A 24,533-nucleotide genomic window follows, 5' to 3' on the forward strand; every position below is an offset into this window, starting at 1 on the left:
TCCGAGATCTTTTCCAGCTATAGTGGAATAAAAAGTAGCCTACATTGTTTCCCTCTGAAAGGTAGTGGAGTAGAACAGTGGTGGAAGAATACTTACTGTAGAAGTACGGTGGAAGATTCTTTACTTAAGTAAAATTACCAATACTACTATGTAAAAACACTCCATTACAAATAATAGTCTTGCATTCAAACTCCTACTACAGCTGTGAAACACGTAGTAGAATAAAATAAAGTATATTTGCCTCTACAAAATGTAGTGGAGTAGAAGTATGAAGTAGCACAAAAATGAAAGACTTAAGTAAAGTAGGCTTACAAACCCTCTAATATGTACTGAATAAGTCCAGTACTTCAGTAAACATACTTCCTTCCACCACTGAAAATTACTCTGTATTAAGTTTTTCATGTAGTATTTTAAATGGTGTTACTTGAGTGTGATGAAAATCTCTTAAAAATGAACAAACCATACTATATATATATATATATATATATATATATATATATATATATATATACTATCCAATATGAGACATTATACATTATCTATTATACATTATCTACTAGACTTGCACTAATAATCATGTACATGTACGTTAAGTTTCCATTGCGATTAATTAAATCATCTATCTACAACAATAATTAAAACAAAAAAAGGAATATTTTGGGGCAGTGGTCACAAACTGTGCCCTACCTCAGCAGTGCTCCAACATTAAGACACACACACACACACACACACACACACACACACACACACACACACACACACACACACACACACACACACACACACACACACACTGTTTGCTCTGGTAGGTTAATCCCAAACACTAGGATCTCCTCATACAATGGCTTCATTAAGGGGACAATGGCATTGTGTCAACTAATGACAGGGCTCCTCCTTGCCTTCTGTCTGCTCTGAGATGACCTGCAACACAGACACTCACAGACAAGTCATTATGAAAATTTAGAGAGGGGGGGAAACATTTTCAAACCTGTGCATGTGTGTCAGTCTGAGGTCAACTATGAGGCTACCATTACTCCATTTAGCCAACAACTTTTAACCCACTTGTTTTTATATAAAGCTCTTATTTATTTAGAATGAAATAAAATCCAGAGGCAGAGAAGTTCATTTTAAACGTGTTTTCTGTGTCATTATGGTGCCTTCAAGCCGTCTATTCCTTTGCTTGCAAGCAAGGTGAGCCTCTACCTGCCTCTCTGACCCACCAGCCAATCAGAGCCCGGCTCAATCTGCAGCAGCCAATCAGCGTCAGACTCGCCCTCACCTTCAATTCTTTTCTTTTCTTTTTATAGTGAAAGAATGTCTTGCCATTAAAGCAAACGCAGGCAAATATTATAATGCATGGCAGCAGGATGTGTGGATATTTGTTATAATATCATTACAAATTGAACACGAGACACGCAGAGTGATTGGCTGTTTGGGGACAAAAGCGGCTTTACCTGCCAGGTGGAGCGGAGGAGAGAGAGAGAGAGAGAGAGAGAGAGAGAGAGAGAGAGAGAGAGAGAGAGAGAGAGAGAGAGAGAGAGAGAGAGAGAGAGAGAGAGAGAGAGAGAGAGAGAAGCGGGGCGAGAAAAGTCGACTTACCTGTAGCCCAACTTCTGGCAACTCACTCACTCTATTACCTGCTCCGACTTGAAAGTCCAGTTTCACAAGGAAGAACCGTAGAGGAAGCAAAATATGTCACAGGAGACAGACAAGTAAGTGATCTAGCCTGCTGAGAGGATCTTTGATGGTTTCAACTTAAAAGGAAAGGTTTTCTTTTTATAAGCTAACTAAAAGAATAATGTTTTTGTATACGTAGGCCTAGTTTGTATCAGAGGATGAAATGAACGTTGTGGTTATATTACTTTTGGATATGTGTGACAAATAGGCTATTAAACAATATTCTTGGAGGAAACAAGTAAACTTGGCGCCGTGCATTTCATTAGAGCTAAATTCGCCATTTTCTTTTTTTTTTTACTGAAAAAAGCCTTCAAAGTGCAACGACTGGATTTTCAAAACACTTTGATGTCTTTGACTGAAAATAAGAGTTTTAGCTTTTTTGTTGCATACCTGTTTTCATATTTTTAGGCCTACAGTGCGCGATGGGTCTGCGTGTGAATGAGGGTAGTGTGTGTTGACCGGGGCGGGCATAACGTTACCGGGTTGTTTTGTAACACCAGGAACTCCTGTATTATTATTAAAGAATACATTATAACCTGTGTGCTAAAGCTACTTCTACGACAATCAGAAAAAAATAAACATTTCACTAACTGTTTTAGGAGGGATTGTGCTTTTAAAAATACGTATACTTAAATGTTTAATATCTTCTTAAACACCAGAAATAGCTGAGGAGGCCTTGGCTGACGGAAGTCTCATAAGCTTTACATTTGTTAATAGTCTTAGTTATAAATGGGAATAACTGTATTATTAATAATCTATATTAATCAAATAGGGCACTTGTTCCTAACATGATTATTATTATGAGTGATCTAATATTATTATTATTATTATTATTATTATTATTATTATTATTATTATTGTGTATTTAAAAGAACTTAAAGCATCTAAGTGTAACTGCAGTGATGCTGTTTCATGCATCAGTGACAACAACTGGCTGACACTATTATGACCCACAGTGGTAATATTTAGTCAAATCCACCAGAGTAGAGTTGTTGAAATCATAAACATCACCTAGACGTCTTTGGCCTTTTCATACCTTCATGCCAGCTCTCTACCTGCAGGCGTTGGTTGGAGAAGTTGAGCAGAATTTGTAACATTAAAAAAAAGAAATATACTATCAACTGTGATAATATAAGGCAGAAAGGGTCAAACATTTTCATCCTGGGTGCCTCTTTATTTAGCCTACACCTTTTCCCATGAAGGTTTGCATCTGTGTGACATCACAGATTAGAGGCTGGCAAATGGTTTTATTTGGCAGGTAGATCTGGCGGACAGGAGTTAATGGCAGTTAGAGAAACCACAACAGAAATATAGAGGAGTTATTTCATGTTGTTAATTAGTTTCCAAGATGTACAGACAATTTCACAGTTTAGAATATTCCTGATTAATATTTCCATATTATGTTAGTTTGATTCAAGCAAACTGAATGTTGAATGAACAAAAACAGAAAAAGGACTAGTATGAGGCTACAGCATTATAACTAACCTCTTCTAAGGCCTTTCCTGAAGGTGTGACATTATGCTGATACCGTGCATTGTACAACAAGTGCAAGTTGACACATTCAGAGCCTCGCTTGTGATTGGCTGAGTTCGAAGAGATGTTGTGACAACACTTTGTGTTTAACTGGTCTGTGACTTAAGTGGGCCAACAGAGTAGAGAGACAAACCCATGTAAACACACAAGACAGACATGAAAAGGGGATATAGTATATACATTTTTAATTCTTTTTTGATAACTTATTTGATACAGAAAATGTCCAAAATAATGACAAATGACCAGTTCATTTTAAATATCAGAATGAAGAGGAAAGCAAGCACATTTAAGCATAATGTGAAGCTAAAACCAGCAGATTAATTTACTGTATCTAATCTATGTCCACTTGAATTAAAATGTTTATGCATGTCTTCCAGTAAGCGTCTGGTGGTGGTGGTCCCCAACGAGAGCTCCTACCCTGCAGTGCGACGAGCTTACACCAGTGAGGACGAGGCATGGAGGTCGTACCTGGAGAACCCGCTGACAGCCGCCACCAAGGCCATGATGAGCATCAACGGGGACGAGGACAGCGCCAATGCCCTGGGCCTGCTCTACGACTACTACAAGGTCTGGATTTAATGCTTTTCTTTGTATGTGTTATAATAAACTGAATATCTTTTGGGTGTTTGGGTGGTGGTCAGACAAGACTAGACATTTGAAGATAGCTTCATTTTTTGGGCATTTTTAGGCCTTTATTGACAGGACAGCTGAAGAAATGAAAGGGGAGAGAGAGGGGGGAATGACATGCAGCAAAGGGCCACAGGTCGGAGTCGAACCCAGGCCCGCTGCATCAAAGAGTAAACCTCTATATATGGGTTCATTTTTACTTTAAAGAAGATTAAGTCAAGCATGTTCTGAGATTTCCTTAACTTTTAAGTAAGAGCTATAAAAGTTTGGATGCTTAAAATATTTGGATGTCGTGCATTGCACTGTGCCTTTCTTGCATGTTCAACAGAAAACCTTAAGGACTGTCTGCATCTTATACGTCTTTACAAACTCAACTCAAATATAATGAGCCGTTGTCTGTTTTGAGAAAAAGCCACATGATAAACAAAAAGCACAGAAAAATAATTCATATCATATTCATTTTTTTATTTAGTAGCATATTCATTTGGACTTCTAGACATTTCCAAAATTACACTGACTGTTTAAAAGTCTAAGTTAATATGCTCACAGTATTATATTGGTCAGTGGAAGTCCAACATATAAAATCCCAACACACACACTGATTATTAATAAACCACATTTCTGTGTTCAAACTGTTTATCAAACATAATAAAGGACGGAGACACAAATCACTCACCCTCCAACATATTCTGACTGTCTCTGTCTTCAGGAATAAGAAAAATGTTAAGTAAAGATAAGAGGCCAATATAACACGCCCTCATTTTTCCTTCCAGGTGCCTAAAGAAAAGAGGCTCCTGCCAGTTCCAAAAGTTGTTGAAAGTACAGAGGAACAAGAGAAGAGGTCAGTGAATAAGAATAAGTATTTCAATGTCTCGCTCTAGGTTGCACATGTACAGACAGAAAACAAAAAAAGCTAAATGTGTAGTTGCTAGCAGACCTTTCTCAGCAATGTGTGGAATTAAATCATGGAGCTCAGTGATTGCAGTAATTGCCATGTGGTAAGCAGTTAAGCAGTTTCAGTTTTATTAAGAATAAAACACAATTTCCATAAGATAGTGATATGAGACAAGCACGTCTAGTATGCATGTGTGCAAATATCAGGGATGAGTGAGTCTTGTTTCACTTGAAGCACTGATACTGAATGAAAGGAGCACAGGCTGGACTGAGGCCGTTGAAAATCTCCTGATCCCTGCAGAAGAGAAAATACAAAAGATTTTGTGACATAATGTGTCTCTGGTTTTTCATCCATGTTGTTGTTTAGGTCTGCATTGGTGAGCAACCCCAGCAGCCAAAGTGAGGTGGAGATGGTGGACAACCGTGTTCAAGTCCTCAAATCTGTTCCTGTCAACCTGTCTCTGAATACGGAGCACCAGGAGACCAAACGGGAAGACTTCAGCAGCTCAACCGAGGTGGTGTCAGGGGATGGAGGCTCGCCAGCTGTGGCCGTGGTGAAGGCCGAGGTGTACGCGCCCGTCTTCATGACAGGAGCAGGGCTTCACTACAGGGTCGAGGCAGAAGAGTCGTCGCGGGTGATCTACGAACAGAGTCCGTATGAGGTCACCACCGTCAGTCACAGCTCGTATGTGAAAGTCGACCAGCAGAGTCCGCCTGACAGCCCGTACGAAGAGGAGAGAGACGTGGTGAGAACAAACTCTAGAGTCTGAACAGATAACTGTGTCAGGCCCGTGTATTTCAACCTCTTCAAATACAAAAATGAGGGATAAACTGCAAAAGGTCCCCCCCCTCCACTAGGCTGGCTACGGGCCTGTGTGTTATCGTGTTATTATTACTGTGTTATGATCTTATGATCTGGTACGTGAAGACTGATAGATGTTTAAATATGATTCACTGAGAGTCCAAAAAACAAGTGGCTTTTTATGATTTTTTTTTTGGGGGCTTTTCCACCTTTAATGGACAGGACAGCTAGGTAAGAAAGGGGAGAGAGGGGGAAGACATGCAGGAAATCGTAACAGGTCGGATGTAGGTAGCCAGGTCTATGTATATGTGCGCCTGCTCTACCCACTGATCCAACCCAGTCACAAAACCCCCCCCCCGATAAACCAAACCGAAGCCCTAATCTTGTTAAAAGCACCATTTCTGTGAATGTTTTAACTGGCACGCACATGTAACAATCTAATATATCAACAATCCACACAGCTAACTTTGTGCACTCATAGCAAAATCTGTGAGGCCAAGGACATCAAAATGAAGTATTTCAACCTCTTCAAATACAAAAATGAGGGATAAACTGCAAAAGGTCCCCCCCCCTTCCACTAGGCTGGCTACTGGCCTGTGTGTTATCGTGTTATTATTACTGTGTTATGATCTTATACAGTACATGCAAGGGTGGAGTTGTGGTGAAATGGTACGTGACGACTGATAGATGTTTAAATATGATTCACTGAGAGTCCAAAGGTTCATTACCTGAACAGGAATCTTCAAGTGGTTGTTGAATTTGTTCCCTGTTTGCCTGAAATCTCCATGTCGTCATTCTGATCTTTATATATGACAATACAGTTTTTTCCTTATTTGCAGCATTGTTTAACCAGTTCCTCTCTGGCTAAATGAACTTGTCCTTCTGCCCAAGTAATTTCCTCTTTCTGTATGTTTTAAGCGTTCTCAACAGAAGTACCACACACCTTCCTCTCTGGCTACAGATGACTTCTTATTTCACCAGGAGGGAGTGTAAGTCACTCAAAATACAATCACGTAGTCTACATATATATAACGGTGTTAATATTCAAATACATTATGAGATCAAAACATTGACTTGAAGTGAGCCATAAAGGAATGGAAAGTGTGTGTTGCTGTACACCCATCCCACCTTGTTATATCTAATCACACAGTGTGTGTGTGTGTGTGTGTGTGTGTGTGTGCGTGTGCGTGTGTGTGCGCGCGCAGTGACAGCTTCCAGTACACGCTGGACGCCACTCGCTCGCTGCGTCAGAAGCAGGGTGAGGGGCCGATGACCTACCTGAACAAAGGCCAGTTCTACGCTGTGACGCTCAACGAGCTCAGTTCCAACAAACGCCTCCGTCACCCCATCAGCAAAGTTCGGGTGAGGGTTATTTTTGCTGCAGTCTTATATATCCCACAGAAAATACCAAGATGTGTTGTTTTTTTTGTATGTAATTAAAGTCTACCTATTACCAAACCTTAAAATGTAAAGCCGCTCTAATCTATCTTTTGATAATAACAATGGCTTGAATAACTATCACGTTACGAATGAGAGGCGACTCTGCAGTTCCCCTCAGCTCTACAGAGCGTTTTAGCATCTTTCAGCTCATTGTCTTGGATGTACTTCCTCCTGTTTTCAGTGAAAAAGCTCTGACAAACCCACCGTACACTACCGGCTCAGCACCAAACAGCAGACGGACAAAGTTAGCGACCGTCTGGTAGTGGAGCATGTAGCAGCTAAAGAGCCAGATATTTCCCACGGGCATTGGTAAACAAAGTGCTTAAAGCGAGTGAATGATTTACATTCCTCAGTTGGACACAAACACAACTCCAAATGAAGTGGCTGACAGGACAACAGATTAGAAGATAATTCTGGTTTGTTACAATTTGGGTTTTTGTACTGTAGTTTTGGCCATAATTTCTAATGATTATTCTATTATACTCACCAGAGTAATTTCTGAGACCTGGCACCATCGCTACTAGAAGTCCTACAGGGGGAAGGGTCAGACGATCAGATTGATAGATGATCTACAGCAAATCTCTTTTTGTGGATATTTAACTGAAAGTTAATGCACCCCAAAATAAGAAGTTTAAAATGTAAACAACTGCTGATGTTTATTGCCTTGTCAGACATCTATTTTGCGATGTTGCTGCGTTGCCAGATCTCAGAAACCTTTTTATCATTAATTTGTGATGGAATTTTATGCTATCCTACAATCCTAAACAGCGCAGTCTCAAAACTTGACCATCATTTGTCCTTTTTACCCTCTCAGAGTGTGATCATGGTGGTGTTCAGTGAAGACAAGAACCGAGACGAGCAGCTGAAGTACTGGAAGTACTGGCACTCTCGGCAACACACAGCTAAACAGAGAGTCTTAGATATCGGTAAGACTTACTTCTTACTCCTTCTTTCCAAGACCTTCTCCGTGTTTATATGTGAATGACGAGCAAATTCTTGAATAATTCAAAACACACGAACCAAAAGACAATGACTAATTTATGTTATTGCAAAAGCTGGAATGCACTTAGCTAATAAACAAGGCATGACCAAACTAAGCGCAAATAAGCCAACCCAACTGTCTGCCCAAGGCTGCTCAGCTGCCCACCATCATCCACCATCAGACAGGAGGCTGGGCTGCCCCACACACACACACACACACACACACACACACACACACACACACACACACACACACACACACACACACACACACACACACACACACACACACCTAAGTCTCTTAAAAATCTCCTAATGTCTATGTGTTGCTGAGACACACAACATAAATCCTCTAATCTCCTCTACATTGCCTGAGAGATTGAGCAAACAACACTTTCTCTCTCTCTCTCGCAGCATTTTCCAAGTGTATGCTGTCGATCTGAAGCCTCATATTTATATTTATATGTATTTGTATCTTATACCTTTTGACCTATTGGCTGCCAGCGTTTTTTTTTCAGTTGATAGATTTGAATTTCAACCAAGCATTTTTACGCCTCGTTGAATGAGTGTGTGAGAAGCTAGCAAACGGTTTGCGATTGACAAGCTTGGGCCTGCTAACCAGGCAGAGATTCAGAGGTATGTGGGAAGCTTGGGGTGGATGGGAGACACACAGACACACACACACACACACACACACACACACACACACCTATACACAGCTTGTTGGGACAGAGAGAGGAATGCTAGCCACACTGTTACCTTGGCTGGTTTTGGTCTGTTGAAAGAAATTCTTGCCCAATTTAGATCTTCATCTTACAGTTATTCCTATATTTACATGAACCAATCCAAATCCTAATCAGTCTACAATTCACACATAGCTTTATATCTGTTCCCAACCGGGGCGTAGCGGAATAGATTAAAGTGGTAGTGTGATGGTTGGTGATTGGTGTTTTAAGCCCCCAACGTCGTCTTCCAGGCAGAGCTGCCTGGAAGGCACTAGGATTAGGCAATGGTTAGGGTTAGGGTTAAGGTAAGGGTTAGGTGCCTTGAAGTCGACGGTCGCAGCGCTGCCTTGAAGACGACGTTGAGGGCTTAAAACACCGTCGAGCGATATGGTTACTGTGTTTGGAAACAAGAAAAATACAAAATTCAGCTGCACTAAATTTTGTTTAGCTTTGGACTTTTCTCAGATTTTGTCTTGGTTCCTTGTTCTTTTGGAATACTACAGTGGGGCAAAAAAGTATTTAGTCAGCCACCAATTGTGCAAGTTCTCCCACTTAAAAAGATGAGAGAGGCCTGTAATTTTCGTCATAGGTACACTTCAACTATGAGAGACAAAATGAGAAAAAGAAATCCAGAAAATCACATTGTAGGATTTTTAATGAATTTATTTGCAAATTATGGTGGAAAATAAGTATTTGGTCAATAACAAAAGTTCATCTCAATACTTTGTTATATACCCTTTGTTGGCAATGACAGAGGTCAAACGTTTTCTGTAAGTCTTCACAAGGTTTTCACACACTGTTGCTGGTATTTTGGCCCATTCCTCCATGCAGATCTACTCTAGATCAGTGATGTTTTGGGTCTGTCGCTGGGCAACACGGACTTTCAACTCCCTCAAAGATTTCCTATGGGGGTTGAGATCTGGAGACTGGCTGAGGCCACTCCAGGGCCTTGAAATGCTTCTTATGAAAGCCACTCCTTCGTTGCTCCGGGCGGTGTGTTTGGGATCATTGTCATGCTGAAAGACCCAGCCACGTTTTCATCTTCAATGCCCTTGCTGATGGAAGGAGGGTTTCACTCAAAATCTCACGATACATGGCCCCATTCATTCTTTCCTTTACACGGATCAGTCATCCTGGTCCTTTGCAGAAAAACAGCCCCAAAGCATGATGTTTCCACCCCCATGCTTCACAGTAGGTATGGTGTTCTTTGGACGCAACTCAGCATTCTTTCCCCTCCAAACATGACGAGTTGAGTTTTTACCAAAAAGTTCTATTTTGGTTTCATCTGACCATATGACATTCTCCCAATCCTCTTCTGGATCATCCAAATGCTCTCTAGCAAACTCCAGACGGGCCTGGACATGTACCGGCTTAAGCAGGGGGACACGTCTGGCACTACAGGATTTGAGTGCCTGGCAGCGTAGTGTGTTACTGATGGTAGCCTTTGTTAGTTTGGTCCCGGCTCTCTGCAGGTCATTCGCTAGGTCCCCCCGTGTGGTTCTGGGATTTTTGCTCACCGTTCTTGTGATCATTTTGACCCCCACGGGGTGAGATCTGCGTGGAGCCCCAGATCGAGGGAAATTATTAGTGGTCTTGTATGTCTTCCATTTTCTTATGATTGCTCCCACAGTTGATTTCTTCACACCAAGCTGCTTACCTATTGCAGATTCAGTCTTCGCAGCCTGGTGCAGGTCTACAATTTTGTTTCTGGTGTTCTTTGACAGCTCTTTGGTCTTGGCCATAGTGGAGTTTGGAGTGTGACCGTTTGAGGTTGTGGACAGGTGTCTTTTATACTGATAACAAGTTCAAACAGGTGTCATTAATACAGGTAACGAGTGGAGGACAGAGGAGCCTTTTAAAGAAGAAGTTACAGGTTTGTGAGAGCCAGAAATCTTGCTTGTTTGTAGGTGACCAAATACTTATTTTCCCGAGGAATTTGCAAATAAATTCATTAAAAATCCTACAATGTGATTTTCTGGATTTTTTTTCTCATTTTGTCTCTCATAGTTGAAGTGTACCTATGATGAAAATTACAGGCCTCTCTCATCTTTTTAAGTGGGAGAACTTGCACAATTGGTGGCTGACTAAATACTTTTTTGCCCCACTGTAAATACTTAAAGTGTGAAGCAGAGAAAATCACTCTTTGATATACAGGCACCCTTTGACAAGGGTCGCAAATGGACAGTGCTTCATAGTAAAGGAAATAGTTTAGGAAATACGCACATTTTCTTTCTTGCTGAGAGTTAGATGGTAAGATTGATACCACTTTCATGTCTGAGAGTGGTATCAATCTTCTCGTCAAACGCTCAGCAAGAAAGCGAATAAGCGGATTCCCCAAAATATCAAACTATTTCCTTTAAGCAAAAGAGGTTGGGAACCACTGTCTGATAACTGCAATAACTTGACTTTCTGTTGTTTTGCTGCTGAAGAGTATCTCAGTATCAACATGATTTAAAGATTTGTTTGACATTTTTTGAAGCTATCATTAGATCCTGCTAAGAGGAAGTATGTTATCTTTTCCAGCATCCTGTTTGGCATTTGCCAGTGTAATGAGTCTGTTTGTTTGTGTGTATGAGCCATAGATAGATTCCAGTTTGACCCACGGAGCCGTCCCACACTGACACATGTAGTGTAAACACAGATACCTATCTGCTCATGCAGAAACATAGAGCCCCATAACAGATTGCAAATGAGGATGCTGAGAAACTACTTAACACGTTTAAAATACTATCCTGAATTTCTACCTCTGTATGTATTCATAATTTATATTAGGGTTGCAATTTATGATTATTTTCAGTATTGATTAATCTGTGAATTAGTTTCTCACTTCATCGAATAATCACTGAAAAATGCCCATCACAATTACAATTACAATTACCCTTGACATATTTAAATAGCTTATATTGTCCGACCAACAGTCCAAAACACAAAAGTACTTAGTTTAATATCAAGACTAAAGAAACCAGACAAATCATTTAGCTCTCATTTTTGTGAGTGCATGACTGTGCATCAAAGTGGGGAATCTCCACTCAAACAGTTCAGTAGGTCAAATGACAAACCCCTCCACCCTGCTCCTCAGAGCTGGATGCAACCTGTAATCTGAAGCTGTCCAGAGAGCTGATCTGAATAGTGGTGGAGGGTTTGTTGGGGGGGGGGAGGGGGGGGGCGACGGCGGGTGTGTGATCATGCCCCTGGGCCGTGTCAAAGAATGGATCATTTGAATGGGGTTATTTCTTGGGGGATACTAGCAGTTAGGCATGTTGCCGCCTGCCTTGCTGCTTTGTGCACCTGCTAAAGAACCAGGAAGTGTCGCCGTAACTGCAGTTAGGATGATGGAGGAGGTCGCAGGTCATTCAAGCAGAGGGGGGGTGCTCTGAGATGTGACCAGCAGAACTGTTGTCGGATGAGCTACCTCTCCATAAAATGATGTTCTAGAATAAATTTGCTTTTACCGCAATTAACCTAAGAGGCCTTTTTAAAGTCCTTCAGTATTGTCATGCTTTATGTTGGGAGCCTTTGCTCTGGCCGGAGGTAATAGACAAGATGGACCTTGGAGATTTTTCAGACTCCCTTATAGTATTGAATGAGAAACAACATTGACTGGGGGTTACCCATTTCTTTGCCTCCTCCCAGGTGGCCTGACTCTGCTCGACTTAAGGTTCCATATAAAGCTGTGTGTAACTGAGGCTGATCGAGTTATTCTTTTGTTCATCTATAACGATTGACCTGAAGTACAAGTTGACCACATCAGACGTTCAGCCCAAATCACATCTTTCTCATCCTATCAACATCTCTTTCACAGATAGATTTTAATTGTAGCTGGAACCCAATCCTATGAAAAGACCAAAAACCAACAATGCACTAGTCCTTCTCTCCCACTTTCCTACCATGTCTAAGCCAATTTAAAACAGCTCACAGGTACATAGATTAATCTTTTGTTACCACAGCATACCGGTATACTCAACGCCTCACATTTAAAGTCCCTCCAATTTGTGGTCACACAGGTCAACAATAGCCAGCCGATGCACTCACCTGCACTCACCAATATGGTTCTCAGAGCCATATAGCCTCCTGTGTTCCTCCTGCTGCCTTTGAAGCCTTTGAGAGTTTGTTTGCCCAAGCAGATAAGGTTTTATCTTATAAAATTGAAGCGTGCCATTTGATTGCTTATCTTAACAAACAATAGCTACCTGCTTGTGTCATTTATTGACCAATTTATGCCATGTGTGGAGGGGAGATATGGTGTTTGGTTAGGTTTTTTAAACAGCAGATATCGGCAAAGTAAAGGGGAATGCACGTAGATTGAAAAAATACTTTTGAGCATGCTTTTATGGCAGAAGTTATATTTGAAAGGGCGGAAATAAACCATCCCTCTCATGCCGGATTATCCATAAGGGCACTTGGGCCAGTGCCCAGGGGCACCAACCATTCACAACCAGTGGGCAGGGCACCACATGACACAAACTTTAACAATTTTTTCCGTAAATTATTATATTATTCACTTGATTATTCACAATTGTTGAAAGACCATACATTATTCGTTTATGAACACTAATTTCAGAATAATAATAATAATAATATAATAATAATAATAAATTATAAATAAATCCATATTACATGACCACTATCACTCCCCTCCCCAATCTGTCAGAGTTGACTTGGTCCACAAGTACGCGCAAATGTATCATTTGGGGGATGGGGGTTAACAATAATCAAAAGTGGCCAGTTTAATCCCCCAAAAATGTTATAATGATGAATTTAAAATATTAACTGTTATAAAAAATGATAAGTGGTTGGCTTTCTTGATTCAATGTAATTGGCAAGCAAAGAAAAACATTTTTTCACACAAATCCCCCACCTCTGGGTGAGACTTGGTTGCGCCCAACCCTTCTCCGTGTTTTCCCAGCACACAGCACGGTGTGTGCGCTTCGTGAGTTTATGCAGAGAAGTGTAAAAGACCGGTTTACAGTCTGCGCTTCTTTTCCTAGAACTCATATTTCTTTCAGAGGAATTTGTGCAATAAATCCATATTCTTAGGTCTAATATTGATAGTCTTTTGTCCATATCTTACTCATGTTCGGTCCTTTTATTGTCGTTAGCTGTGATGCTAAAGCAGTTTTAGCTTTCCCATGATGCTTTTGAACGTTTTTGACCAATCAGAGGAGTTGCTTTCAGGGCCCGTGAAATAAAGTCGGAAAAATACAAATTTGACCGACCCACAATGCTGCAATATATTGTATTGATTTTGGCTTTTTGAATTGAGACATTTGAATATAGTGCTCACTGCTCATATGCCTACATGTATGTAATTGAATAAGTTAAAAAAAAACATTTGAGAAATCCCCTTGATTATGTCTGATATTTTTGGCAGGGGAAAAGCAAGTGTTGGTTTCTCTTTGCATAATGACTTTGAGGTATAGTGCCCAGGGGCACCACATTGTCTTAATACGGGCCTGTCCCTCTGCTTGTCCTCACAGCTGATTACAAGGAGAGCTTCAACACGATTGGCAACATTGAAGAAATCGCCTACAACGCCATCTCCTTCACCTGGGACGTGAATGAAGAGGCCAAGGTATTAAACACAAATATTGTTTATTTTGCAGGACATAAATGTTCCTTTTAATTTTCCTAGAAACCGGTCTACTATATTCACTCTCGCTGGAGGCAGGCAGTAGATGTTCTTTTACATCTACAGAAAAAAAAGCAGCGGGACAGGTTTTTTGTGCTGATTCAGGTGACAAATGCATTCACTTGACAGATTAACTGTGATGCAGGCAGCTCACGTGTAGACATCACAAATACTCACTTAAAGAAATGGTGAATTAAATCGTCCAAGTTTTGTTATACAAGAATTGAAAGCCAAACGTGGCTCCTTTGCACCAATGGGTATGTTTTCCGCTGTCCATCATAAAGCTGATAGCCAGTGTTGTGTACTTTTTGCTGTGTTTGTCTTCTTTGTCTTTGTGACCCACTCCTTTGTGGCCACTCCTTAAATGGAGCTCCATCACTGTTTAACTCCAGAGGCCCCCAAGGGCCAACATAGAACAATCCCTGTCCCCACCCTCTGTTGTTTGTTTTGCCCTCATTTCTGTGTGAATGTGAGTGGTTACGTGTGTGTGTGTGTGTGTGTGTGTGTGTGTGTGTGTGTGTGTGTGTGTGTGTGTGTGTGTGTGTGTGTGGCTTGTTCATTGTAATAGCAGCCCGCGGACAAAGACTTTGCTGGTGGAAATCCAAGCACACTTCTCTGGGCCAATATTGACTCTCTCTCTCTGTACTTCTATCCCTCTCTTTCTCTTAATCTGTGTGGCTATTGAGCCTGAATATATCTGTGTGGTAGCGCAGGAACAGGTTTAATGCCAGCCCAGGTAGTTTATTGTTCAGCATGCCTCTACTGTTGTAGGTCTAAAAAGGAAGTGACAGAATTATTCCAAATGTCTTCATCAATTTCTAATTCTGTTTTAGACCAAATAAAAAACTTTTGAGTGTCTATTTAAAGTTCACGGAGAGGATGGTTTAACTGAAAGAGTGAACCAGTCAGCTGATTAGGTTGGGAGAGAGGGAGAGAGAGAGAGAGAGAGAGAAAGAGAGAGCGAGTATAGAGTATAGAAATCTACCTGAATGAACTTACGCTAAGCTTCTTTTCATAGCAGACAGTTGAGAGGTGTCACAAAATGAGGAGGGCAAAGACAAAATCAAATATGGAGAAATAAGACTCTAATTTAAGAATTTAATGACAAAGCCAAGCTTATGGTCACAAGGCCTTTATCAGGGGACATGTCTTGCTGTGTTTCCACTGTATGGTGGTCTGCTCTGCTCAACTTTTTTGGTACCAGTACTTCACAGTGGATAGTACCCCCTCAGTGTAGGTGGGATTCTCAGCTGACTGCCATTGCGCCACCGCATAAAACTGCTGTGACATTATCTTTAACGCAACACATGCTGAACCCTTTCATCGGCAACCAAACAGAAGAACACATCTGCACTTGGTCAATTGTATAGCGCAGTGCATGTAGTGTACTATCCAGTTTTTGTGGGCTGCCATTTTTTAAATAAATTGCGGTTACTACTGATGTTAGCTTAGCTATTTAAAAATGGTTTGTTTGTGCAGGATGTCCCGTGTGACAGTTCCCTCTGACCAATCACTGGTCTGCAGCGTTTTTACTCCACCTTCTAGTATCGGCTCAGCTCGCTCGGAACCTCGACAGAGGTGGTACCAAAACAAGTACCAGGTACTATCCACGGCTTTTGTTAATGGAAAACCAAAAAAGAGTTATGGCGTTTTTCCACTGCTAGTACCAGCTCTACTTGGCTCGGTTCGGCTCGACTCGACTCGACTCGGCCGCAGTGCCTTGTCCTCCTTTTTCCATTGTAGATTTACCTCATGCGTGAGGCGAGCTTGGCTGGTCGTCATAGCGGCACCGCAGTAAACTGCCGTGACCTAACGCGACACACACACACACACACACACACAGAACGTGGAAGGTGTGTTGTTGTTGCCACAGCCAGAAGACACATTTTGTTTCAAATGAAGCTGGAGGCAGCAAAAAAAACACAGCTGGCTAAACTATTTTAAAATGGCGGGTTTGTTCAAGACACCCCCCGTCTGTCGCTTTCACATCGCCTTTTGGTATCGGCTCAGCTCGCTTGGAACATCGACTGAGGTGGTACTAAAAAAAGTACCTGTTAGCAGGTACCAGGGACTTTTTTTCGTAATTGAAAACCAAAAAAGGCGAATAGAGTCGAGGCAAGTTGAGCAGGTACCACGTAATGGAAAAACGCCATTAGTCGAGCCGTACCATGCAGTGGAAATGGGGCATTTGTAAAAAGAGAACCCCAGAGCGTAGAATGGCATCAAATAGACCATGCCTGTGATGCAGTTCATAATTGTAACTCTCAATGTTTAAATACATAGGAAATTGGAGATACATACAGAAGAAGATGTAGAAATACAACACTGTTATGTAACAAGCTTCTCACTAATCTGGTGTGCTATGTAGCCATGCAGTTACATGTAGTTTTGACTTCTATCTACAGAGATTCTGAGATATCTGATATTTCTGGTGCAAACCAAACACAACAGAGGTGAAAGGAATTTTGTTTGTAAATACATTTGAAACTTCCACAGAAACAGTATCTCTCGAGAAAACAATCTCCCACTCGTGGCGCTGAACGTAGACATTTAAAAAAATACAGCTATGTTTTTGGCAACAGCAAAAAAAAGGTATTCATCAAGTATTTGAAATACAGACTTTAAAAGCTGCAGCATGTGTCTCTGAGCGGGAGTACCAACTCATGTTTTTAAAAATGAAAATATCTTCAACCACACATAAATTGAATAATATTGTTTTTTCATTTTGTGTTCAAGGACCAGCTTCTATTTGCACCTGTCAACATTTTGAGTTGTTGTGGTTGTTTGGGTCGATTAAATTATGTATAAAAGAATGAAAAGATTCCTTTAAGGAAAATAGCTTAAGAAAAAAATAAACTGTTATTTATTGTAACATGAAACCCTCCCTCCTTTATGTACCCCCGCAGATCTTCATCACAGTCAACTGTCTGAGTACAGACTTCTCTTCTCAGAAGGGGGTCAAGGGTCTTCCTCTGATGATCCAGATCGACACGTACAGCTACAACAACCGCAGCAACAAGCCGCTGCACAGGGCCTACTCACAGATTAAGGTCTTCTGTGACAAGGTGAGGAATCACTTCCTCTTCATCAGTTATAAGGATGTTGTGAAATGTTTCATCATTTTGTCAGTAAATCTATGTCCGTTAAAGGGTACCATTTAGAAAACATTGTATTGGGACAAGGGTTTTTGCTCCCTGTTGTCCGTATTTTTTAAGTGGATTTAAAATGTGTTAATATTGCTCATTTGTAACTAGGTCTGCAACTAATCAATCTGCTCGATTGATTAATCAATCATTTCATTTATAAACTGTCAGAACAGAGTGAAAAATGCTTGTTATAATGCCCAGACAGCATGGTGTATTTGAATTTGTCGTTTTATTCTACCATCAGTCAAAAACTAGAAATATATTCAGTTCACTTACATATAATATGACAAATAAAATCAGGAAACTGAATGGAGGACAAAATATTGAACAAGACAGATGAGATAAACTACAGCTGTATTCATGGCGATTTCTGGAGAGGAGATGTTAAAGTTGCTTTTATATGAAGCTTTATTATAGCAGTTGTGTCCTGATCAAAGTAAGCCTCCAACTTGTATGAGTAAAAAAAAGCAGAATATTACATTTTCTGCTGTCAGCATTGAGTTTGTGTATGTGTTGAGCTGTTGGGATCTCTGCCATCAAGTGAAAATGCTGCAGTATACGTAGGGCTGGGCGATACGGAGAAAATCAAATATCACGATATTTTTGACCAAATACCTCGATATCAATACCGCAACGATATTGTAGTGTTGACTATTGTTGCTTTCAGAAAATATTTACACAATGAGATTTTTGATAAATAATCATCAATAATGTGGATATAATGACTAAGTGGGTAAAGGTAAATAGTAGAACAGTTACAACAGTCTGGTAAGTTCAGAAAATGGCATCACTTTACTGTAATGCAGCCTTTAAAACCAGGAAAAGACAACACTTATGCCATATTACGATATCCAAAATCTAAGACGATATCTAGTCTCATATCACGATATCGATATATTGCCCAGCTCTAAGTATACGTATATTGTAAATGTGTCACAGACAGGTGTGTTTGACTGTCAGTGAGGGAGTTAAACCATGATATAAGTCCTCCCTCTAGTGGTCTCACCTGCACATTGAGCCTCCAGATACACCTGTACATATACACACACAAACCATTTCTATTAAAAATTGAAACTTTTCTGTCCAACAGAAACAATGTGGTAATTACTCATTTTGTCAGAGTGTGTTTAAAGGATGCTGGTAACATTTCCACAAACCGATGTGTTCAATATGTTTTTGTCTGTTGTCTTTCTCAGGGAGCAGAGAGGAAAATAAGGGACGAGGAGAGAAAACTGTTCCGAAAGAAGTCCAAAGGTTTGAATTGCATAATTGCAAAAATCATTTTGCTTGTAAAATTTGGGTATCAAAATCAGAGGAAATTATAGATGCAGGATGTGATATGAGGACCGGAGAGGTATCAAACACCCTCTTCATTAACTCTTTATGAAATCACGGTGAATACATCTCTCTCTCCCCTGCTTTTAGATATTTGTGTCTACGAGGTATTCATTTAAGTTTCTTTGGCTGGAGAAATCTATCTGTTCTTTTCTAAAAATCTCCTTCGTCACTGGTGTTTAGGTAAAGATGGAGGTGTAGGGGTGATAACCGCTCCCAAGAAGTCCGACACCACTTATTTCAAGACTATGAGCGACTTGGAGGCTCAGCCCGTACTCTTCATCCCCGATGTTCACTTTGGCAACCTGCAGAGGGCCGGACAGGTATAGGTTGCCTCTCTATAAACAAAAGTGAAGGAACTTGTTTCCTTTTACAGTAGCTGAGTTCATCTGCTGAAAGGGGAAATTGGAGCTGCCACAGTAAAATGCTGTTACACGTTAATGCATCAGTTTTAACAATCGTAATAAATATAAAAAAAACATAAATTTGATATACTGTATAAATAAATCAGTCACAGCAGCCATTTTTATGCAGAATGAGTACTTCAAGTGCTCATATTATGCTTTTTGGCTTGTCCCTTTCCTTTATTGTGTTATATATCTTTTTTGTGCATGTTATAGGTTTACAAAGTGAAAAAGCTCAAAGTCCACCCCAAAGGGACTTACCATCTCCAACAGAAAACTCTGTTCACAAACTGCTCCAAACAGCTCTATTGTAGTCCAGCCTTTACTTCCGTGACAAACGTGCGTCACTTTGTAACATGTTATAATGCTCGCCTAGCTACTAGCATGGCACGCCCTCATACTCTGCTTCTTAATGGCTAGTTGTCCTTACTTAGCTACTGCACATGTGCGACTCCCAACAAAGATGGAACAGAAGTGAGATGCCTCACTCTGTAGCTAAAACAGAGAGCTCAACACACAGGGTGAAAAGAGGAGCTGCAGCAATGTGCAGTACAACAAAAATATGGTGTTTTTTGAAAATTAAACCATGTAAACCTATTCTGGTACAACCTCTAAATACAATTATGAACCTGAAAATGAGCATAATATGAGCACTTTAAGGAAAAGATCTTGAGTATTTCTCCCACCACCTCCTGTCTTCGAAGAATTTCTCAATATTAATTAAATATTCTACTTAATGTTTTTATTTGTACACTTAAAACGTACATTAATGCATAATACTTCATTTGCAGGTGTTTACCTTCAACACAGAGGAGATCGAGAGAGAAGGGTGAGTGTGTGTCAATGAGCATTTTCATTTACACACGTGATACAAATATAAAGTATGCAAATGAAAGCAGGTACAGATACCGACCAAACGCATACAGAGCATGCATGCATGTTGTGTCATCACCACAAATGCAAACACATTGCATACACGTTCATGGCACCTGACACGTTTGTTTGTTTTTGTGTGTTTTCACCAGGAGTGTGCTGGTGAAGAGGATGTTCAGGTCGCCAGATGAAGATCTGTGTCCGTCACCTCAAAAACAGATCAAAGAGGAGACGCACAAGAAAGGTACAAGATGGCCGCTTCCTTCTTTGTTCAGGTTCAGCCTAGTTGTCATGGAAGTTTAGGTTTAAATTATTATATAATTAATCAATGACCTATTTAGTCTATAAAATGTAAAAAACAAAACAAAAAAATAAAAAATAGCCCAATCTGATGTCGTCAAATTGCTTTTTGTCAACAGCTATTAAATACTCCAAAGATATTCAATAAACAATTATGTAAAACAGAGGAAATCAGCAAACCCTTACTTTTGAGATGCTGGAAAAAAAGACTGTTGGCATTTTTGCATAGACAAACACAAATATTATTTTCAAAATGGTTGATGAATGAGAGTTTTCTGTAGATGATGTTTTTGTTCTTTTGATGATTATACAAATGTTAAGACATCACTTTGTAGTCTGGTAACTTGTGATGGTATTTGTCATTATTTCTGGCTATTTATAGGTTTAATGACTTATTAGTTTAAAGAAAAAATATATAATATTACTTCATATTATTTGCCTGACAGTCTGTGTGAAACCAGAGTCTTATATTCACATCGTAGCGCAATATACACTCCAAACCCAGGTTATAGATTATATAAGGTTTATTCTTCCTCCTCTCTCTGCAGTGCTGTTGTACGTAAGAAAGGAGACGGACGAGGTGTTTGACGCTCTAATGCTGAAGAATCCCACGCTCAGAGGCCTGATGGATGCTGTGAGTGACACCTCGCTGTAAGAGTGATGTGAAAGGCACAATTTGTTTGCAGCAGAGCACCTGTTTACAAACTGCTTTCATCTGTCATTCGTAGATATCAGAGAAGTACGGCGTGGCCACAGAAAGGATAGCCAAAGTGTACAAGAAAAGTAAAAAAGGGTGAGTAAGGAGACAGATTGCAGTTTTAGGCCTATTTGGAGCATTGTGTTAAGCATGTGAAATTAAACTTCAGTGTCTTTTGTATCAGGATCCTGGTGAACATGGATGATAACATCATCGAGCATTACTCCAACGAAGACACCTTCATCCTCAATATTGAGAACTACGCAGACGCCTACAAGATCACACTGACAGAGATCTGACTGCTCATCAGCCAACTCGAAGGACCGCAGGTTGAGACAAAAGAGACGCTGTGACTGCTGGTTGGCTGAAATCTACGAGGCTGCTATTGATTGGCTGATAAGCTGACTGACAGTATTGGAGACGTTGGCGCTGCTCCAACGCTCAGGTCAACGTCGACACATTTGATCCCTCTCTGACATTGTTACACTATGAAGCAAGTCATATTTTCTGTGCAGGAGGAGGACGACCCTATAAAGAGAGAACATTATAGAAATTCTATGAACTGGTTATATTTACGTCCTCATTGTACTCATTCTCTATGTTGTGAGGTGAAATGATGCAGTACAGATCAATGGCCTCCACTTTTGCTAAATATTTTTATTGTATAAAAAGGTTTTACTTTTCTGTACAGTCTTGTGTTTCTGCCAAATAACACATCAGGAGTAGCCTCATGAAATACCTGATGCACTGTATGTAGCTTGAATTAGTAGCTTAGTAGCTTCTTTGCTTGCCAGACTTTGTTTGTATTAGTTGTGTTATTATTTATTAATGACAATGTTTTTCATTTATTTAGCAATTTATCCAAGGATTTCAAGTACTTACATTTCAGTGACTTTGTTTAGTCACCCTCTCTAAGAGTACTCAAGGAGTTTTCAATGGCTTATCTCTATTTTTCAGCCATGTTGTACTATTTACATGTTGACAAATTTGTAGGACCTAACATGAAATGGTAATGACAAAAAATAAATACTGTAAACAACGTCTGTTTTGGTGACAAATGGCACTTGACCTCATGTGCTTGGCAGATGAATAAAGTTATAAATATAGAGATGTCATTTTTGGTTAAACAAGATGAAGAGTGAGCTTCTGTTAGGCTGTACCTAAGACGTAGGTTTCTTTGAGCTAAATGCTCACGTACACAATGGCAATGCTAACATACTGATGTTGAGCAGGTATCCGGAAACAATGAAAATGTGGGTGTGTTTTAAGGCAACGTAACTATAATAATAATAAAAGTAATGGAAGTTACTGCTTTGATATGCTATGCTAAGCTAGGCTAACTTAGTAAGCTTTGAGCTTTTTTATATTTAGTTACTCTCCCATATGGTTTATCTAAATGAATTACCACAATGTCTATGTCAATGTCTAATGTAGAAAAATAACTCTGTTTAAAGTAAATTTAGCTTTAAAGGCTAGCCAGGGGCTAGCAGTGGTTATCTGCCCAGCTAGCTTTTATTTGATGTTAGTGTAACCCAGTGGCAGGCCGTGTATCTTACACCTGGGCCTTCAGTACCTTTGAATAACATAACCATGACAGTAGGACATTATTATGTGGAATAAAGTGATTTAACCCAAGCCTCAAAACCTAGACAGTTTCAATACACTATTGCAGAAACATGAATACACGGTGACTGAAGCCATCACTTTTAGGCAGTGTGACAGGATGCTGTATCTTATATAGTCAAAATTAATGTAATAACCAAAGAAACCAAAACAAACCCACAACAACTGGTCACATTTACTCATACACAACCACAAAGCTATCAAAAACACAAATAACACAATCAGCGATCAACAGTAGGGTGACCAGACGTCCCCGGTTTCGGTTACCTGTCCCCGGCTGGAGCTGTCCCCGGAAATGTCCCCGGTTTTCACTGTGACTGACAGAACCGAAATTGGAATGAAATAGTCGTACACCCTACACGCACAGGCTCAAGACAACCAGAGCAAGCCTCAGAGCTCAGTGATGTTCTAGAATGCCCATTTTACGATGCTAAAATTACTGTTTATTTACATGGAGGCTGGTGGAAAACAGGCACTTTTATGAACGTAAAAACAAGCTGTACAATTGACGTCCTATTAACTTACATTGTAGCTTGTTTCGCCGTTGCCGACTGCAGTGATCTCGTTTAATACTGGACCAATGTCAAAGGAAAATATTTCCTCAGTAGTTTTAATTGTATCTGAAACTCAATGAGCTGTTGCAGAAACAAGCCCAGCGTGAAGTAATAAAGCAAAACCTGTCAGATAAATGTAGTGCAGTAAACATTACAACATTTCCCTCTGAGGTGTAGTGGGAGTACAAGTATGAAGTAGCAGCAGGGGCGATTCTAGGATCAGACCTTTAGGGGGGCTCAGCCCCTAATGAGAATATGGCGCATGCAAAAGTGTTAACCCCTTGCTGTGACAAATTGCAAGAAAATTAACATTGAACTTACATGAAATGTTATCATATTTGCATTCTGCATAAATCTCTGCACACCCATTATTCTCTGTGAAATATCTCACAAACTCAACACATGCATCGGTACAACAAGCGGTCCCTGAGTAATCCGGTTTTGAAATTGCAACATAATTTCTACATGATCTACAAAATTATAATGTATTCTCATGTAAACTATGTCAGCACAGATATTTTTTGTAAATTGCTTAGCCAGTGTATTCCACCACAATGGTTATTATATTGCCAGATTCCAGACAATCCCACTTACTTATATATATATATCCCACTTACAAATATGAATATATATTTCTACTGGTATGCTTACTAGTGACATTAATGCAAAAATATGAAGAAAAAAACTATTCCACCTGTGTGCATGGTTAAAATTGTGAAGTGCAAAATAGCTCAGGCTACAGCACAAATATTCCCATCCATAGTTTATGAATAATCAAGTCTAACCTCTGAATTTCTTTTCAAAGTGCGCCAGATTGATGCATTTAAACGTTAAAATACACAAAATTTTCTTATAGGGGAGCATGCCCATGGACCCCCCCCCCCTAGGGGGGCTTGTGCTCCAGTGCAGCTCTAGGCCCAGTGACGCCACTGGGGCAGTGCCCCCATTTTAAGTTTACAAAGATAAAAAATTGCCTGTTTTGGAGGTATTTACGCTTCTGAACTGAAAATGTCCCCGGATTTTGTCTCAGAAATCTGGTCACCTTTATCAACAGGCTTCCCAACTAATTCCAGCCAAGCTGCTGGGGCTCAACAACACACATGCCATTGCTACCACACACATACAAGGGCACAGCGCCAGCGGCCACTGACACTGCTCAAATCTTTAACACCAGCAGCAAACCAAGCAGTAATAGCTAGTAAAAATTATTTTAATAAAATGCAGAAAAATCCATTAAACGTACCAAAAGCTGCTCATCATTTGAAGGAAATGTACATCCACCTTTCTTTCATT

General features: G+C 40.2%; 1 protein-coding gene across 1 annotated transcript; it reads left to right on the forward strand.

The window, feature by feature from the left end:
• Positions 1-1,350: 1,350 nt before the first annotated feature.
• grhl2b (grainyhead-like transcription factor 2b) lies at positions 1,351-22,169 on the forward strand. Its single transcript, XM_078267359.1, has 16 exons — positions 1,351-1,712; positions 3,588-3,777; positions 4,611-4,678; positions 5,099-5,477; positions 6,452-6,522; positions 6,739-6,895; positions 7,788-7,899; positions 14,157-14,251; positions 17,215-17,373; positions 18,651-18,708; positions 18,973-19,112; positions 19,985-20,022; positions 20,219-20,310; positions 20,915-21,000; positions 21,095-21,159; positions 21,248-22,169. The coding sequence occupies exons 1-16, from the start codon at positions 1,693-1,695 to the stop codon at positions 21,360-21,362; spliced, it is 1,845 nt and encodes a 614-aa protein (XP_078123485.1). The 5' UTR covers positions 1,351-1,692; the 3' UTR covers positions 21,363-22,169.
• Positions 22,170-24,533: the final 2,364 nt, after the last annotated feature.

This window comes from Sander vitreus, chromosome 14, assembly GCF_031162955.1.
Source record: "Sander vitreus isolate 19-12246 chromosome 14, sanVit1, whole genome shotgun sequence".
Taxonomy (NCBI): domain Eukaryota; kingdom Metazoa; phylum Chordata; class Actinopteri; order Perciformes; family Percidae; genus Sander; species Sander vitreus.